This window comes from Gymnogyps californianus, chromosome 1 (genome assembly GCF_018139145.2).
Source record: "Gymnogyps californianus isolate 813 chromosome 1, ASM1813914v2, whole genome shotgun sequence".
Lineage (NCBI taxonomy): Eukaryota > Metazoa > Chordata > Aves > Accipitriformes > Cathartidae > Gymnogyps > Gymnogyps californianus.
Window position 1 is genome coordinate 67646788 of NC_059471.1, and position 20252 is coordinate 67667039.

Consider the following 20252-nt stretch of genomic DNA (forward strand, 5'->3'; position numbering starts at 1 on the left):
ACCAAGCGGCTTTTTCTCTTTTCCTCTATGAAGCACAAACAAGCAGTCTGATCTCGATCTTCAGGTACATTTCTAATTTCAAATGTTGAATGCAAATCTTGTTGCAGCCTCTCTGTTTAACCAAACCAAATCTTTAACAATTAAAAAAAATAGCACCAGATGTATGAAAAAGAGGAAATGTCTGATCTAGTAGGAATATATATAAAGTAGAGCAATTCTTACAGTAAAAAGGTACGTCATACAAAAAAGCAATGGAAAGTGATACTGAAGGACAGAAATCCATGCTGCATATAATAAGGGCAGAAGACAGGCAAAAGGGATTCTGCTCAAATAACCACAGTTTAATGGTGGAGCCGTACTTCCTCCAGGACCTCCCCGGCGGCATCGCCAGGACACCGGATGGTGTGGGACTCTGAGCACTAACACACTCACTGACAAACTTGCGCAGCATATCTTTGAGGTATATAGAAAGCATGACATTAACGTTTTGGACTCCTCATTCTTTCTTGCACGACGATGCACCGATCTTTAGCTGGGGTTTTCTCCACCCTCCCCTCCCTCTTTTTCCCTTGGGAAAAATGAAATCCCAGTTTAAGAGCTTCCTAGCACACCTCCTTGGACTCTCAAATCCATCTTGCATAGGCCAGTAATAAGAACACTGCAGCTCTGACAAATAAGTTACAGCAATATAACAACTTTCCTCTTAATTTTTTTTTAAAGATATCTTCTCTATAATTTACACAAAGGGTTAACAGCCGGAGTTTAGGTTACGTACAGTCCAGATGGGCGTCCTTTCAGTCTGTGATTCCAGGTGGAAGGCACTACTTCAACATACCACTGTATGCACTGCACGCGGTCTCAGGAGCACAGCGGGGCACTGCGTCTCCAGAGCTGTAGACTGAAGGGCCTGGGGGAAGTCTTTGGAAATAAAAATGGCAGTGGTTATCAGTCCAGTTTCTCTTTGCTGTCTTTTCTTGTGCTATGCAGTTTCCCCTGAAAGCTCCTCCAGTTGAGAGAGCGGTGAGCCGTCCTCAGAAGCTCTCGACAAAGCTCCCGGGGAAGAGGCCCGTCCTGCCATTCCTTTGCAACGTCCCTTTGTACCAGCCGTCCTCCCGTTTCTTGTGCACAAACACAATGTCACCTTCCTTCAGTTCAATCTCAGCCTCGCTCTGTGGTGGGTATGGGACCACAACGCGGTACCTTTGGAGACAAAAATGCAAAGACCTGGTCAGCCAGCGGTCGAGCCTGCGCCTGATGGGAGCAGCCAGGCACCAGAACCAGAAATCCTGGGGAAAAATACTTTTGGAAACATCAATAAGTTACATTTTCGCACACCAGTTGTATGCAATGCAGCTACATTTTCTACTAAAACTCAGTATGACGGGGACATTTCTGGCCAGCCTGACTGCAGACTTGACCAGGATGTACTCCGGAGCCAGACCATGAAAGTAGGAAGGTATTGTCAAATGACTGGACTACTTGCAGTGGTCCCTGCTCCCGGTCGCGTGCCGAGCCTTCACCAGGTACTTGGCTGCTTTCTCCCAGCGCTGCATCTGCCTCTGCTGTAACACGTCTCATTCAGCACTGCATCTGCTCCATCCAAAAATCATAGAATCATAGAGTCATAGAATCATAGAATGGTTTGGGTTGGAAGGGACCTTTAAAGGTCATCTAGTCCAACCCCCCTGCAATAAGCAGGGACATCTTCAACTCGATCAGGTTGCTCAGAGTCCTGTCCAGCCTGATCTTGAATGTTTCCAGGGATGGGGCATCTACCACCTCTCTGGGAAACCTGTTCCAGTGTTTCACCACCCTCATCGTAACAAATGTCTTCCTTATATCTAGCCTGAATCTACCAGGCCCTACTAAAAAGTCTGTCCCCACCTTTCTTATAAGCCCCCTTTAAGTACTGAAAGGCTGTAATAAGGTCTCCCTGGAGCCTTCTCTTCTCCAGCCTGAACAACCACAATTCTCTCAGCCTTCCTTCATAGGAGAGGTCTTCCAGCCCTCTGACCATTTTTGTGGCCCTCCTCTGGACCCGCTCCAACAGGTCCATGTCTTTCCTGTACTGGAGACCCCAGAGCCGGACGCAGTACTCCAGGTGGGGTCTCACCAGAGCGGAGTAGAGGGGCAGAATCACCTCCCTCGACCTGCTGGCCACCCTTCTTTTGATGCAGCCCAGGATATGGTTGACTTTCTGGGCTGCGAGCGCACATTGCCGGCTCATGTCCAGCTTTTCATCCACCAGTATCCCCAAGTCCTTCTCTGCAGGGCTGCTCTCAATCGCTTCATCCTCCAGCCTACATTGTTACCAGGGGTTGCCCCAACCCATGTGCAGGACCTTGCACTTGGCCTTGTTGAACCTCATGAGGTTCACATGGGCCCACTTTTTGAGCTTGTCTGGGTCCCTCTGAATGGCATCCCTTCCTTCAGGCATGTCAACCGCACCACTCAGCTTTGTGTCGTTTGCAAACTTGCTAAGGGTGCACTTGATCCCACTGTCTATGTCACTGATGAAGATATTAAACAGTACTGGTCCCAATACAGACCCCTGAGGGACACCACTTGTCACTGATCTCCATCCAGACATTGAGCTGTTGACCACTACTCTCTGGATGCGACCATCCAACCAATTCCTTATCCACCAAACAGTCCACCCATCCAATCCATATCTCTCCAATTTAGAGAGAAGGATGTTATGGGAGATCCTGTCAAAGACAGGATCCAGAAGTCCAGATAGATGACATCCGTAGCTCTTCCCTTGTCCACTGATGATGAAAAATGGGGTTTGCAGTGCTCCCACCAACTGCCTGTAATATCGGCAGAGGTTAATTAAAGCAGTTCACATTTTTCTTCTTATTATGTTTCTTGAGAATGTACTTTGGGTCCCTCAAACCTGGAAGGGAAGCTAAAATGGAGAGGTATCAAATGACTTTCGAAGCACTCTCCAACCAGCAGGGAGCCCCTGTCCTGAACCATTCACAGGGCTCTCTGGGAACTTAGTTTTCAAGTGTCACTTCATTTCAATGAAGTAATGACAGGTCTGATCCTGATATGGCTATTCTGCACTCAGGCTTATCAGCAGGCATCCTCCTGAGAGCACAGACTGGGCCCTTTTATATCAATGCACTTGTGTGGAGAGCAGGGAATATATTTCTGCTGCACTGGTTTTTTTTTCTTCAGCACATAGACTTTCACAGTCATCTGGCATTTGGTTAACAGTCAATAACTGTCTTGCTAATTGTGAAGTAATGAATATATTGATTACCTAAAGCCCATCTCCTGAGGATTAATATTTCCACAACCACTGCATGGCCACTGATGCCTCAGTCATGTTTGTTACAAGGTGAGTATTTATTTAAAATAACATTCTGTCCTTGAGGACTAACTTCAACATGCCCTGGAGGCTCTGGACCACTCCCTGAGGCCATTCCCAGTGAGATGGTACCAAAGCAAGGGGCTCTCCACTGGCAGATGTCGCTCAGGTACCTAGTGACAGCGGTTCTGAAACCAAGGACTCCACTTTGACATGACAGTGAAAATACCAGCTTTGGCTATATGTTTGGACATCTCCACGGCCAAATATCCTGTTACTTGGAAAAGCATTAAACTCCATTTGGAGTGGGGGTTCTGCTCTAAAACCTGACGATGGCCTTTTTATCTTGACACAGCAACACAGTCATGTAGAAAATATATGTGTTCAAGTGCCATCAAAAATCTGCCGGTCATCTCTGTCCCTTGGTCAATAAATCTAGTTGTCACTTCCTTCCCCTGTGGAAAAGGAAATAACAGAGGTTGAAATGTGTGCTGCTGGCTGGCTGCAGGAAAATGGTCTATCACGCTATCATCTGTAGAACTGCTACACTTATATTATGAAGCTTTGCCAATTACAGCCATTATGCAAATGAATGCACGCTTTATTTCAAACACTCTGCTGCAGTGTTGATTAATTAAATTATCAGAGTAGAACAATTTTAGCGAAGATGATGCCAAGTTTCAGATCTCACAACTCTATGCACAATCACAGCGCATTGGAGCTCTGCACCAGGATCTCAAGAGGCTTTGAGAAAGAAGAAGGTGGGACCTCAACATGAGTCAAGTGATGCAGAGGTAATCGCGGACCCTTCTGGGAGACCAGGAAACAGAAACACAGAAAAAGGTGGTGTCTCAGGCAGGGTTGCCCTAAAGACCCAGCTGGGACTGCCAACGCCTCATGTCACACCTTAAGCACAGAGCCATCCGTTAAAAGCCAGACCACATCCTAGGAATGAGGAGCTGCTAGTCCCTAAATTGTTCACATGAGGAGGGAGGTGACCACGCTCAACAGGAATGCGCCCATCGTCATAAAAGGGGTTCTACACAGCATCTCCTTAGAGATTTAGAAGAATAAATCTCAGTCGCTGCATTACCAAATGAAGTACCTTTTCCCATTTAAGGAAACCCCAAATGCTACGGTTTAGATTTAATTAACTACGGTACTTCATAGGATAGCACCAAAGCGTTTTTGATAGAATAACGAAACCTTAGACACGAAAGACCTGGCAAATCGGTTAAGAAATCCTCCGTGAGAGAGGGAAAAAGGTGCTATGTTTTTTCCCTTGAGAGGCTTTTGAAGCCGGGCCTGGGAGAGGCAGCCCGGTGAGGGGTAGCAGCGCGGCCCCGGTGCCAACACCGGGCTGCCCGCGCCGCCGGTCGCTGCTGTGCCGCCCCTCCAGACCTCCAGGTGGCATCTCAGCCTAGTTTTTCCTCTGGAACTGAATTGCAAATACATGTATTAGCCATATTTTTTTGGCAGAAAAGATCTCTTCTCCCAGATATCCTCCCTCACTCCCAAAAAGGCAGTCCTGTATACTTCTATTTATATCTCCCCTTTTCATTTCCCCTTTTGTCCCCTCTTTGAGAAGCTACTATAAAATTGTAGGTTTTCTTACACCAAGACTGCTTCCTGGCATTTTAGATGGATCTCAGAGCCCTCTCAATTTCGTCTATGTCACATCACACCTCTAAATTACCAACTTATTAAAATGCTAATTAGCTGGGCAACAATCACAATGACAAGTGTGGCAATCACCTCTGCCTATTATTACCAATGTTTGGTATTTTCTGTTGTAAATTGTACTCTCAGACAGTTGTAATTCTGCCAAATGTTAACCATTTTGGCCCAAACTCTCCACAGCAGTTGACTGTGTCAGGCTGAGGGTCCCACATTCAGCCCAAACGGTCTCATCACCTCCAGGAATAACAGGAGGGTTTTTGCAGCACCAGCAGGACCCAGGTGAGGGCTTCCACAAGCTGCTCTCTGGTCCCCATACTTGTGAGCAAAGACCGGTCCTGTGGCCCCGCTGGTCTGTCAAGGACGGTGTTCCTTCAGACAATCACCTGCTCTCAGCCAGGTTAAAAGCATTCAAACCACCCCAAAATGGCACATGCTTAGTAGAGGCTTGTATGAGCACTGAAGGTAAAATCTCTGCTGATTCATGCTCCAAGACGTCCTAGCTCTGCGGGACCTCAGAGGTTGCATTTCTCTTCCTTTCCCAGCAATGAGCTCCTCTCATGTTTTTTTTCTCAGGGCACAGACTTGACGTTGGACTTCCCCACTGCTGGCTGCTGTGGCATCCTTGGGTTGGGCACTTCATCCCCAGAGGGGACTGTCCGGGATGGGCAGTGGCCTGGGGAGGGTCCTCAGTGCCCAAGAGAAAATACATGAGGAGAGGCTGCGAGTAGTATCAGCGAAGATGGAGGACCGGGTTTGCCTGGGCAGGGAAACCTCAGGGAGTTGGAGAGTGGGGTGAGGCAAGGGAGGGGGTAGAGGGAGAGGGAGGCTGATGGGAGAAAAACTGGGAGTCGAGGGAGAAACAGGACCATGATGAAAACTGGAAGCCCTGACAGAAGGTGTGGGTATGGCTGCTGAGGGGGGCAGCTGTGCTGAGCTGAGTCTGGGAGAGCAAAGAGCCTTGGTGGGAGGAAGCCTGCGGCTGGGACATGACATCCTGTGGGGCAGGAGACTGCATGGGTAGAGGCTGGCACTGGGACTGAGGGTGGGACAGGGACCCTGGCAGCAATTAACTCACTGAGAGCTGGGAATGGGTCCATCATCCCTGTCTCTCTGCTGTCAGCAAAGACCTGGGAATCCCATTGTCCCATGTCTTCACAGCATGCATCCTTGCAGCCAAAAGAAACACCTCTCCCACCCAGCTCTCACTTTGCTACTGCTGCTGACATCTGCAAGGTGCAGCACAGACTCCTAACCTCAAATAGATGTTACATGATGGAAGTTCTGGGTTTGTTTCCTTTAAAAAAGCAAACTGACTAAAAATGTCATGTATGTAGATGCATAAAGACATCCACTACCTTAACAGAACAGGAATGTTTCACACCCATGAATCTGAGGTGAAGAAACAGGAAACTAAAATTGCCCATGACTTCACTTCTGCTTGTGTGCAATATAGTCTTTCATTACATGATTGCATACTATTTTTCCCATAGGATGCCTGCCTCATTTAGTGCACAAGATGTCCTGCTTTGGATGTGAGTCAAGGCTCTGACGTGGAAGAGATGTGTGGCTACCAAAACCACCCCATCTTTTGCAGAGGTTGGAGGATGTCTAGTAAGTGACCACAGTGAAACTCAGAGTAGTGCAGGTGTGGCGAAAGCGGCTTCTCTGACTCCTCCAGCTGCAAAGCCTCGTGCCACACTTTCCACAGAGTGAGACTCATCTCATGCACACTTGCTGCGTAGGAGTCAGTTGTCTGGTCTAAATTACTCATGCAGGCTCTCTGTCAGCGTGCACAGACAGGCATTGAACAGTATTGATCAGAACTGATCAGTAATTAAGGGCTGGGCTCAGGCCTGGACATGGAGGAAAAAACCCCAAAATACTGAGTATCTGATCAATGAGTAAATACGTGCATCCAGGACACTGATGGAGCTAGAGAAACTTAAGACAACAGATGTACAATGAGGCAAATTAGGTCTGCAGGGCTAACCTCCAATCTGGTCCCATTTAGAGTGCTTGAGTTCAGATGCTTAATGCAGGTTTCTGTTTGTCAAAGTATCATGCACCCAGGACAGATTTCAGGAGCGCAGTCCTGTGACTCCAACAGGTCCCTTGTGTGTTAGGGATACACAGTTCATTTTGTGTGGGGGTAGATAATAGGTGACAATGAAGCATCTAGCCCAGTTAACCACTGCTCTTGCTTATCGGTGGAGCTCTATTTCTCCATCCTTTTACTGGCACACTGCAGAGACCTGCAAAGTGCCTCTGCACGCTACAAGCCAGAACCTGCTTCACCGTATTACGGTGTCTGAATCAGCAGCCTTAGAAGAACAAATCTTAGTTGGATCTTTTACCCTTCTGCTGGAAATATAGCAGGATACAATTTCTGAGATGGTTAATTCTGGTTTCTCAGTCCTAAGGCAGGTATCCCTAGTTGGAGAAGCACTTAACCATGTGCATACATGTCACTGTTCAGTCAGAACTTACTGCTGGGGTCATTTCTCTAGTATCACTTTCCAGGAAAGAAAAAAAACCCTTCCTTTGCTTTCCCTTTTGCCAAAGAAGATATACGTGCACAGCAAAATTGAAGTCAATGGGCGTTAAGCACATGCTTGAACGCTTCCTTGAATTGGGAGCTCAATTTCTAACGTGGCAGTGATTTGTAGAAAGGATACACGGAAACACAGAGGGGTCTATTTTAAAGGTCAAACTCACTGCTTCCATCTTATTCTGCAGCACTGTTGTGGTTACAACTTGCTTGAAGGCTTGACAAAAACCATAGAAACACGGCACAGATATGCCAGTCGTGACAGTAAGTCTGGATACGACCGCTTTATCGGAATATAACATGGCAGAATTGGTGCCAGTTACTATAAAAGAGTCAACAACGCGTGACATGTTTTACTCAGGTTCGCATCTGGGAACAGTGCCAGGCAGCGAGGGGAACATGACTCACGCACACACACATGCACACTCAAGTCTCCTGTTTTCCTTAATGTACAGTCATATTTTCTTGAAGGGGGTGGCAAGGAAAGTATTTTGCTTTGGCGACGCTAGGCAGACAGCACACCCCTCTCCCACGTGAACCGACAGCGTCGGTGGGATGTGGGCAAGTCTCTGGCCCAGGCCCTGCCTCACCACAGTGCATCCCTGTACCGGTCCTGTTTCTTCCACCAGCAGAAACTGGACGGAGCAGTAGGTGGAAAAGAGTGTGTGGGGCACACACAGCCTGATGGGGTATTCACTTGACAGTCAATCACTGCAACACGAAGTGGCAAGGACACCACCTGGGAAATTTCTCTGCTCTGCTGCTTGGACTGCTGGATGCTTTATGGCAGAGAGCAGCTGAAGGAAGGTGGTTTTATAAACTGATAGTGGGAAACTACACCCAGAAGGCAGAGATGGGCACTAACTATCCCAGCAAACCAGTTAAATATCAAGACTAAATGACAGGAGAGCTAGGAGCAATTTCCTTTCTAATCTAGCCATCCATAACCAGGTTTTGGAATATCAAGGAGGATAAGATAAAATAATTGTTTTCCTCGCTCTCCTCGTGCACAAAAAATCAATGAGAGCATAAACATTAGCAGCATCTCTGAGAGGGCGAAGCCCGCTTCACCTTCCTGTCTGACTGGCTGCAACTCCCACGAAGGGCTGCGCTGTCAGGCAGCGGAACAGGCAATTCCTCCCTTAAATCGTGAGCGTCGAGCTGCAAGCAATCAGAGCCTTTCAGTGCACCTCCGATATGGCTAGTGGCGTGACCGCTCGGGTTTGATCAGTAGCCTGGATGTGGCGAGTGCTGGAGCTGCAAGCCAACCTCTATGGGAGAAGTAGCGGTGCTCTGCTGCCTGCATGAGCCTCATTTCGAATGCCGTAAATATTAAGGAATGTGCTACTTCTTCCAACCTTTCAGTGCTCTGTCTCTATGCGCACAGATGGGCGTTGGGAGACGGAAAGCCAAGTACAGCTAAGTGCACTGAAATGCTTTGCAGCTTTTTAAAATTTCATCCAGCATCTGAATCTGTTTATCTAACCTTTTTTTCCCTCTCCTCCCTTTTCTTTCTCAGGGAATTGCTCCTACTGTGTGGATGAAATGCACCAAAATGCAAACAAGCAAAATATGGAGCTGAGTGATGTTGAATGCGAGTTCCTCCATTGCCAGATGTGAAAAGAACAAGTGGTTTGAAAACCGTAATTTGTTTTAAAAAAAATATAATTTGGTACTTCTGAGCAATTTGATGATTTAATGAGCACAGATGGATGTGGGATGAATTTCTAGGAGACAAGTGTTTAATGTATCTGCTTAGATTATTCCAGGACTAAGCATTATCCTTCCTAGTGCATGAAGGTAATTAATATTTCCCATTATGGGCATGAAAAAGCCCATATGATCAGTTAAGGAATGCAGATACACCAATGATATGGAAGTTAATTCATAAATCAATTAGAGAATCTTGTCTGCTGTGTATAATTAGGGTTACTTCAATTATAGCCTATTTTCAGCTTTAAGACTCAGGAATTAAAATGCTTAAAATCAGAGTAAGTTCCTTACCACCATATACCATCAGTTAAATGTTTCACTATCCAGACCATCCTGAGATGAACTGAGAAATTTGTAGGACATGGGACTAGCCCTGGCATATTAAAGAACGTGTCTGGACTTCTCTACAGTAAAGCTTTGAGAGCAGCACCTCAACAGCCAGCTCTGGAGACGTCAGGGGACGTTCTTCCCGGCTTCTTTTCATGGCTACATTTAACTAAAGGTGCAGCATTCCTGCACTGATTTAGTTACACTGGTGCTAAATCTGGTTTATATTGATTTAGGTTTTCTTATAGCATTAATCTAAACTGATGTAGACCAAATTAAGTGCGCCTAAATAGGGATTGGTTTTTCACTCCTTTTACTAAATTGCTTTTTCATGGATTTTAAGGACAAGGGACTACTGTGATAGTCTGCTCTCACTGCCTTCATTACAATGCTGAAGGACTTGCCTGTATTTATTTCTGCTTCAAGTCTAATAGCTGCGCTTGAACAACAGCGTCTCTTTTAGACAAAATGCCCAATCTAGAGTAAAAATATTCCCATGTCTGTCCTGTCTGCAGTCTCTTACAGACTGTTATCAAGCCATTCCTAAGCCTGCGCTTTACCAGGTGTACCGGAGCTCCCTGTATCACTCACTACAAGTATATTGTTTTAAATCTTCCATCGTTCTTATGATGCTTCTCTGAGGCCACTCCACTTTTTGCCTCAGATTTGGCTCTTCTGAAATATACCGTTACTCTGTGTTCTCCTTACCTATGTGTTGAATTAGTGCTGTACCAACGGGTCTGCCCTCTTTATCACCTACCTCCTACTTCAGTCCTCTGTTCTGCAACAGCAAAGACTTTATGTTGGACAGTGCAGGTCCAAGACTCAACTCTTGTTGAGCTACACATACATACACAATAATTTTCTAGTGATTTCTGATCTAGAGTTAGATTTGATGCCAGTGAATCAGTTTCCAATCCATTTAGTGTCTGCTGTGTCAGTTGCGTACAGTTTACCCAGCAAGACATTTTATGGTAACAAACCAGATGCCTTAGAAAAGTTTAAATATGTTACAGTGTTATTACCTTCCCAACCAAATTTCAACCTGCACTCAGTAAAACACTGTGTAAGGTATGAACTATCCTGTAGTATCCCTTATTATGCCCTGCATCATCTGCTCCATGATCCCAACTGGATTCAGGGTCAGGTGGCTTGCCCAGTCCATTCCCTTCAGCCTCTTTCATACACTCAGACAAAAATAGTTTCTTTCAAACTTCTGGAACTTTACTATTGTTCCAAAATTGTTTTAAATATCAACTCCAGAGAGTTCCCTAGACTGCTTTTTGAAAACTCTTTGATGCTTTTGTAAAAAACATGTTCTCCTCAATCACTTTTTGAGTGGAAAGCATTTCAATAGCATCGTATCAGTGCATTATCTGTTCCCTTCCCAGTCCTCAAACTGCAGTCTTGTAGAAAATATTTACCTGAAGCCAATATGAATCTGCACATGGAGACCTAGCTCTTTTCTGTACCCCTGTTTCTAGTCAGTTATCTCTCTCTCCATCTGCTTTTGTATTTTGGTGTTCCTACTCTACTCTTTTTGGGTTTGCAAGGTCAGTTACTCTACGGTACCAAGGTGCAGAGCAGGCTGCTGAAATGAACTCCAGAATCACTAGTACATTCCTCTCTAGAAATGAGCTACATTTTTGGTAACAGGTGACTGAAGATGGCACTACCTGTAAGTACCCTACACAAGAGGAATTTGAAACAGTCTCTGCTATTGCAAAACAGGCCAGAAAGGGCCTTGAAGAGCAAACACATCACCCCTGTTGCCCCCAGGCAGGAAGCGCCACGTGACAACCCCAGAAGTTTATTAAAACATAGGGATCCCACTTAAAAAGTGGCCTTCACCAAAAGCATTTACACCCTTTGGGCTGAGAAAGCACTGCTGTCCTCCATATTTGTACTAGGGCTGTACAGTGTCATGGACAGGTGCTGCTCACCACTTTTTTAATCAATGAACATTAAACCTGCACTGTGTGTCAAATGATTTTCAATGGGCAGATGCATGTAAGCCCTGTCTTCCTAAAAGACAGCTGAGCCGCCTACAGTCAATCCACAGAGCAGCAAAACTGCAAGAACCCTTGAGCAAGTTAGTCAAACTTGCAGCCCTCCTCCAAATGCTCCCTGAGGATGCAGGCGACCTCAGGAGATACACAGCTTACCTTTCCCGGGGCAAAGGCTTAGGCTCTGGCCGAATAGCTGCCATGGAAGAGAGGGGCTGCCTGGCAGGAGAAGGGATGGAAAAATTCAAATCCAAGGAGCCTGTTTTCCTGTGCAGAGGCTCCAGCCCCATGGCTCCCTGCATTTCACTCTCGATAGGGCATGAGCCGGCCCTGCCATGGCTGGAGAGGGAGGAGAGCTCGGGTCCCACTGCCCCTTGCAGGACTCCTTCGATGGCTGCCTGAGGGTCGTGCGTGGGGGACACGGACGGTGGGGAGCGTGACTTCTTTTTTGTTGATGCTCCTGCTAGAAGTTTCAGCAGCCCGCTCTTCTTCTCCTTCTGCAAAGGAACCAAACAAAATATAGGCAGTGAGCAGACATACCAACTCCCTTCGTTTTTCTTTTGGAAAATCTCAATGTGTGTGGCAGGAAACCTCCCAAAACTGCCATGACTAGAGGTGGATCCAGGTAGAACTTGAGCTTTTGGTAATAAAGATCCTGTGAAAATCCCTCCCCTTCCAACAGGGCTTCAACTCATTCAGCAGAGTAAGGACCTAACATACTGCAAAGATTATCTCCATTTTCAAATCCACCCAGGCAGTGATCATGTGCCTTTTGAAAGAAATAGTGCAGTTACAGTGGGACAGCAAAGGTACAAACTTCCCATGCAGAGAAGGCGGCAATCGAAGTGCGGCCCTCTCTTCCAGGGGAATCCTGTCCCTCAATAGAGAAACTCCCCAAAAGTAACAAATCAGGCCCTACGGCTAAAAACCTCCGCTGGGAAGCACAAGGATCTGAGGAGAGATTTCAGATCCCAGCCCACTGCAAGAGAAGCGCTCATCATTACTGCCTCATTTACTACCCGATGCAGATTTACTGTAGGGAGAATGGAGGCACAAGGCAGTGGTTTAATAGCTCTTTCTAGCACGTGCTCCCCTTCACATCCTGCATCACACAGCTGTACCTATTCACGTCTCCCTCCCAGAAGTAGGTCACTTCTCCTCATGTGTTAAGGTAAAGGTATCACCTTGATGTTTGAAGATAGACCACAAAATTCACAACTGGCAATTGCAGTGGCAGTGCCTGGGAGGTTTCAAAGTTCTACAAGGGTTTCTGATACAGAGGAATGAAAACCAGATAACAGCATCCTTTCAATTAATGTGGAAAAAAAAAAGTTCAGCCTGCATTACTGAAGAAACACATCTGACCTGGTGGGTTTTATAGCAGTGTGAGAAATCCTGCTGCACATTTACCTCAAGCACACACAAATACCAAATATTATGTCCTTCAGCTAGAAAGTTTTTGAGGTAGATGGATTGTGTGCAGAAACCGGCCATCCTCCAGTACATGCTGCACAGCGCTAGGCTAGAGTTGCAACCAGCAATGTTGTGCAGTAAATTTTCCAATTTTTGAAATGACACAAGAAGTTCTGCAAAAGGTCTGTCAGATTTCTTCCTCTTCTGTCAGAAGTGCAAGCCATTATCCAAGACTATCTTCAGAGACTCAGGGCTGTGAAGTTTAGCTATATTTGATAATTTGTTCTATAATAGAATCCCAGGGGATAAAAACGAATCCAGCAACTGCAATACTTATGGAACAGAAACTATCTCTCTGTCTTCAAGCAGGAATACTCTTTGGAAATACAAGCCAGCAATTTGTTTATTCTCTGTAGACAAAATGTCCCATGCAGGGTTTAAAATGATGCTCTTTTGTGTGCTGACTGCTGAAGTAATTTCTCAAAGCAGCTTTAAAGAATAGGAGGGCTACAATAAAATAAATATAAGCTTTTAGAAGATGCTTGGATTTACTACAGTAAATGTACTTGGAGTATCTGATATCTCTGCTCCCAAAGTTCTTATTTGCACTCTTTAGCTGTCACAGACTGGTTAGGAAACAGAAATACTTCAGATGTTAAGACACGGAAGAGCTAAAATGAAGCACAGTTGTTATGACAGAGACAACGTCCACTGATTTTTGAAGAGCCGAGTCTGAACTACGCTTCCAGATCCCCGTCTCCTGCATACCACCGGTTCCAACTATACGCTCTGTTTAAAAGGGCATTTGTCACTTACAGGATGAAAGGATCCATCCTGTCAAGATGTTCATCCAGGCAGAATCCATGGAAGCTAAGGGAGGCTGGCCATATGGCACCATCAGGTCAAAAATACTAAATAAATTCCCCTGGAAACAATAGAAAAGGAGACCAAATGCCCCTGATAAACATATTATTTCCCTGATGGGAAGGGACGGTTGTGGGAACTGTGGTAGGCGTGCATACTGGAATTCACCTGAAGCACCAGAAAAATACTTCAGTGTTTCTCTCACTCTCTAATTAAGAAATATCGCTGCTGTCATCATGATATCAAATTTTAAAGCTCTTCACGAAATTGCAAAACTCTCCTTTCCCTGTGGCACACTGAAACAATAGCTCTAATGATCCCAGCATACTGTGTCAATATGCATTTGAAGGTGTCTAAAGGTCAGTGACAGAATACAATAGCCATTGTGGGGCTCTGGAGAAATGGCTATTGTGCAGCAGTGAGCACTTTGAGCCTCTTTAATTGGCAGCTCTGCACATGCAAAGTAACTATGTGAACTAAAGCCCTGTATAATGAACAATTAATATTCCTATGTGGTAGCAGCTTTTCTAATTTTTGCTTCTAATTTAAATACCTCGGCAAATTTTCATTAGAAAAACCTTGTGTGACTTAGACCATTTAAGGCATAGAAGCAAAAATCTTTGGAAAGGAGATGCATATATTCACACCCATCTGCACATTAAAAAGCAGATGAGTCTGACAGTCATTCAATTTTATTTACAAGAACGGCTTCCACTCTACACGGTTAGCCCTGGCATAAATTTCTACACTTAAGCTACTATTCCTCAGATAACAGAGAGCTATAATGAACTTGCTGAGGTACCCTTTGTTCTACTTTAACAAAAGGAAAAATAAAGAATTGATTTTTAGCCCTTCTGAGTCCACTGAGCATTTTACTAGACTTTTGAGACTAAGATCTGTGTTCTCTAAAGAGAGAAGATGACTTACTTCAATTGCTAAGCCTAGTCCTGCTAGTCAAAACCTTAGGAGTCCCATCCTTCCCATTGCGGCCTTGGGCAAGATATTTAGAGGTGAACTGATACTAACCACTTCAGGTGCCTGGAGATTAGACGTTACATCCAGCTCTTTCTCCCTTTGAGTCTGGCAAATGCTCTCAGCCTTCTGGTATCACATTGCCAGATCCTCTGCCGATGCTGCTCAGAGCACTTCAAGCGAAACAAGGACTGTCAGGAGCTGATAATTTACTGTGATGTCTCTCATGAGAAACAGATTGGGTTTGAACCTCCTGTGATCAGCAGTTCAACCTAAACCCCTTCATGCCTCCTCCCCCCACCTGTAAAATGGGACTAAGTTAAAACTCCTCCTTGTGCCGTGGGAATTCGTTAATGACCCCAGTGTTACAAAGCTGTACATTTCTTTGAGAGCAACTGGTCCTTTTCCATGGCTTTAATATTAAAAAAAAGAAAAGATTTGGAATGGGATGTTAGTATGCAGTCCCAGTAGTGATTTATTGCAAATGTCCAAGTATTATGAATTCATTTAATATTTAGTGTAATAGCAGCCATCCTTCACAAGAAATTAATTTAATATTTATATGGCTGTGCAAGACAGCCCTTTCTTCAGCAGTTTCACTGTAAATCAACGAAGTATTAATGGGCATAAATGCTGTAGAGAAATCTACAGCGATTGGTTACAGACTCTGTGGGTTTTGAAAAGAGAAAAGAAGTTTACAGAAGACGTATCTGATAACTTTCAGGAATTAAGTTTTTGAATGAAAAAAAGATGGTTTACTCTTTCCATTCACAGATGGCTGTTTTATTGTTTTCTAGGAAATCTGTAATCTACTGAAACAGCTGTGCAATTATTGAGTTTTCTTTGTCTAGTAGCTACATTTCCAATTGACTGCAAACTGTGTTTGACGTCCCTACCTCCTGAACCTGCCAAGGTCAGACCTTCGCATCTGTGTTGATGGATGGATTCACAGTATGGACAGCACTTCTCCCATCTCCTGCTTACTGCCTACATGTGTAACTGAATTTAAATCATCACTTTTGTGTTGTTCAGGTTTTATTCTAGGAGATTCAGAGTCAAAACTTCCAAACCACTAATTTCAGAACGATCAATACTTTGTTCAAAAAAAAGCAAAAGAGTGAAATTAGCTCTTTCAAATAAATCCCAGGCTGTTTCTAGTTAAGAAAAAAAGGACTGTGAACACAGACAGTATAGGCAGGTCAGAATTTCTTTCTTCTCTAGCGAAGCCTACGCTTGAGACTCTGTTCCTACGGTGTAGCACGAAGGAATCTCAGTGGAAATCAGTCTCTGGCAGCACAAGGATGGGGCAGGCAGCATTTCTGTGACCCTGAAGCATATACCTGGGGAAGCCAGCACTTGGACAGGTGCAAGTTCCCCTTGATATGTCGCTGTGGGAACATTTGGAAAAGTGAATACAGTCTGAGCTTAAGAACTCATGAAGGACTAGATCAAAATTAAAGTCTCAGATATGTAAATGTTGAAATATTTTGCTTCACAGTAATTGGGGATGATTTTTCCCCTCATTAATAACCCCACTTGAAGATAATAACTAGCTCTTCTTTCAGCTTCAGAGATGAGATGAGCACAGAATGCAGCTACTTCATTGATGACTGAGTGATAATGGAGTCCCCTTGTCTGCAAAGTAATAATCATGCCATAATCCAAATACCAATTATATGTACTGCCTGTATTAATACAGATCTTTTTTTTTTTTTAAACCACCCTAATAAACAGAAAATTCTGTTTTAGTTTTCTTCATCTGTGGCTCCTAATACTTCATTTCCTACCTATCCAGGCTCGTTAAATAAATGAGGAAACCTTACTGCAGCTGATAGAAAAACTGGCTCCAGCCATTGAAATGAGGTAATTTCTCATGCAACACCAGTTACATCAATAGATAAGAGAACCAGAGGGAGAAAAAAGGTTTCATTTAAAAATGAAGAAAAGAGAAACAAAACTGTTTAAATGCTGCCCTGAGTCCTACAGAACAAATGAGGAACTCATCTATCAGTCAGTACCCCCAAACCACCACTTTTATTGCTTGTTTAACTTGGTCAGTAGCTGTTTCAGTAGATTTAAGTTAGTGTCTGGAGAACAGTGCATTTTTATTCTGATTCCAACCTGGCTACTGGTGATTCATGCTTGCATTGAAAGAGTACGTGGTATTTTGGATTACATCTTTTAGGAAAAAAGCTATTCGGGTTTTTAAAATCGGTAAAATTATTTGACTTGAGATTTTTATAATTATTTAAAAAGCACAAAAACCAAACCAGCATCATCTCAAAGGAAAGCTTCAGGTCTGGGATGTCTTTGGATATGTTTTTATCATTTGCAGTTCGCCATTATTTCTCATGAGGCATAGATGACATACTGAACAAGACAACAGTAATTACTTACTACACAATTACTGATTTTAGGGAAAGACTAGTTTTGTATCATATATTGTATGGAAATACTTGCCAAAGATTTAGTTAGAAGACAACTGCTTCTGGCCAGAAGTCTATTATTACAATCTCAGTATACAAGTTACACGCCAAGGAACAAAAAGGATTTTAGGATCATAATATCATTAGCTTTTAAATCCCAGTGACAGTAACATGCATACATACACGCACAAACATATTAGACTTATGGTCGCTAATTTGAAGACAACTAGTATTAAAGCCAGGAGAAAATAAGTAAAATGTCTTGCAGCTAGACCTGATTGGGAATTTCAAATCTTTTGAAAACAAAACTGAGAAGAAGAAATTAGTGTTCAGGTCCCAATACAGCAAAGCACATAGGCACTTCATCATGTGCTTTTGTTGAACTGGGGCAGATGCAAGGCTCTAGAGACTACTAAAAGTGATAAAGAGGGAATCTAAAAATATATTTGAATATTCAATTTAGATGGAATATTAGATCTTTCAAACACTGGAACAAAGTTAAAGGCTAGCTCAAAGGGAAAAAAAACCTGAAGAGGAAGCAGAGAGTCTCAGCTATCAGTGAGCTTCCTGGAGGCTGCTGAATTCATGACAGGCAGAAGCTAAAAGGAACACTAACGAGATTAACGGTGAATGAGGGACAGATGATCTGCTACACTGATATTGTCTTTTTTCTGTATTTGATGGAGGGAGAAGCTGATAGATGGATAGTATTGTATTTCATTGCTTTTCCTGGTCTGGTATGTAGGGAATAGGTGATGGTTATGAAAAGGATGGAAAGTTGTTAAGATACGCAACTTACTCCATGCCCCAATAACAGTTTTCAGTGATATTTTTTAGTGGGAACAGCTGAAACAGAGCACCAGGGAATTGAAAACTGCTGCTGTGATGAAGTAACTCAAAATTGTGTAGTGATAAAGTGAAATGCAAGGACAACACCAAAGAAGGTGATGAAACCATGGTTCTCATGAAGCCCGTGGCAGCATTTCTACTTATTTCCAAGCAGCCACTATCTCTAGAACTAAGCTCAGATGGATGTGTTTTAGTCCTGATTTTAGTTCATCTCTTCCTCTGAAGTGTGAGCAACCTCTCTGTGGACACAAAAGAAGGGAGTAGGCATGATATGCTTGTACACATTCGACATTATCCTACACGAAGTAAGGGAAAAGCATTGAGATCTCCCCTTCTCTGCTCCACTCCCTGCACAGCCTATACAGAGAAGCATAAAGCATACATACTTTCCCTGAGGAATGTGGGCTCCCATGTCATTTCAGGAGAAAACTAAATCAAGGAGTTTCATGCAAGTGCTTCAAGGGTGGGATGCCTAAGCATGAACAAGAGTTCCTGCTCAGTCGTATAAGAAATCCTCATCCTTTATTTCTGGAAGGAAACCTTGGCACCCTGCAGAGCTGTGCACATGCCATGAATCCCAAGTGGAAGCAGGTAACTTCCTCAGAGTGAAAAAACAAGATCCAAGCCACCCTTCCCTTACCAGTATCTTCTGCTGGCTTAGACACCTGTTCTGCTTGTCAGATTTTGTGAATCTCTTTTTCTAGGCACTTAATTCTACCCCCACATTAAATGGGAATTATGAATTCCAGTACAAAGCAAGAGCCTTAAAGGTAATAAACCTCCATACTCAGCAAAAGTTAATGCCCATTGTGAAACTAGCCAAAAAGCAAATGCAGCGTGTGCTCTGGGAATACAAATCCCAAATATTCCCATGCTACTATTGACTCTAAACCGCCTATTTTCACACAGAAAGGGAGTGACTCCTAAAACCTGATGCTCAAGAGTGTCAAAAAGGCAAAAGAGAAGACTGGGAATCGTTAGGAAAGGTCTAGAGAAAGAGGTAAAAACCACCTGTAGAAATCAGCGCCGCGGGAAGCCCTGCCATGCCTACCTTCCTGAACACTGTGTCCTGTTCCGGCCACTGCAGCTGGAATAGGATATTGCAGAACTATGAACAGCACAGAGAAAGGCAGCGAGGACCATGAGAGGTGTGGAACAACTCCTGTACATTGGAGATGCCTGCTTGGAAAGCAGATAACTGACAGGAAATATGATAGTGGCCTACAAAATCCCTGCCTGCACTGAGAAGGTAACTTGGGAATGGATCAGTTGTTTCCCACAATACAGGAATTAGGAGGAACCTAATGAGATTATCAGGCAAATGGTCAAAACTAAAAAATAGGAAGCACTTTTTCACACAACACATAATTAAATGGAGACTTACTGCACACAGTATTGTGGAAGCCAAAAGTATGAACAGGTTCAAAGGGAATTAGACAAATTAATGGAGAACAGATCTAGCGAGGGCTATTAAAATAATGGTATGGATCCAACCTCTGCTTCAGGAAGTCCCAGCAGGTAAATGAAACAGCACTTACAGCACACACAAGGTGACTCCACCTTGCTACAAAGAGATCATAAAAACAGTGAGAATGATTGCTATGACAAAAAAATTAGGTATTTGGGCAAAAGCATAGGAAACAGGACAAAGCCAGGAATGAGCCCTCCCCTGTGCCCTCCCAGCTTTGGGAAATCAGCTGTTCAGAGACTTCCTCAGCTGCAGGGGTCTGAGAGAGGGCAAAAGGCAGCTGGCAGGATGCAGTGTCAGCCAAAGAAGAGACACAAATGGTTGGGAACTGCAACTCCAGAGCACTTTCACAGCCCTGCAACTGCTATTTGGATTCCTCGGCTCCATCTCTGCTGTGCAAAACATCATAGATCAAGGGCTGGAGCGCTCACCCTGCACCAAGGAGCCACAAAAGTACTGGTGATGGGGCTGACAAGGCCCTATTGCTTCCCGGAGCCCAGCTTGCTTCCTAACCTGGCATTGCACTGCCTTTGTGCATAGGGCTTCCTTGGAGCTACCATGGGGGTCTCCTACATAATACTACACTGTGTCTTGAAGACCTACCCTAAACTGAAGCCCAGCAAATGTTAAACCTTTGTTTTAATATAAATCAAGTATGACTAGATGGTTT

At 44.2% G+C, this 20252-nt stretch overlaps 1 protein-coding gene across 1 annotated transcript in view; it reads right to left on the reverse strand.

Annotated features, from left to right (window-relative positions):
- Positions 1–593: 593 nt before the first annotated feature.
- SH3RF3 (SH3 domain containing ring finger 3) overlaps positions 594–20252 on the reverse strand; it is a 255130-nt gene continuing 235471 nt past the window's right edge. The window contains exons 9-10 of the mRNA XM_050903904.1: positions 11750–12087; positions 594–1200 (exon numbers count right to left, since the gene is read on the reverse strand). Coding sequence (XP_050759861.1) covers positions 1032–1200; positions 11750–12087 — 507 coding nt within the window. The 3' untranslated portion in view covers positions 594–1031. The remainder of the gene's footprint in view (positions 1201–11749; positions 12088–20252) is intronic.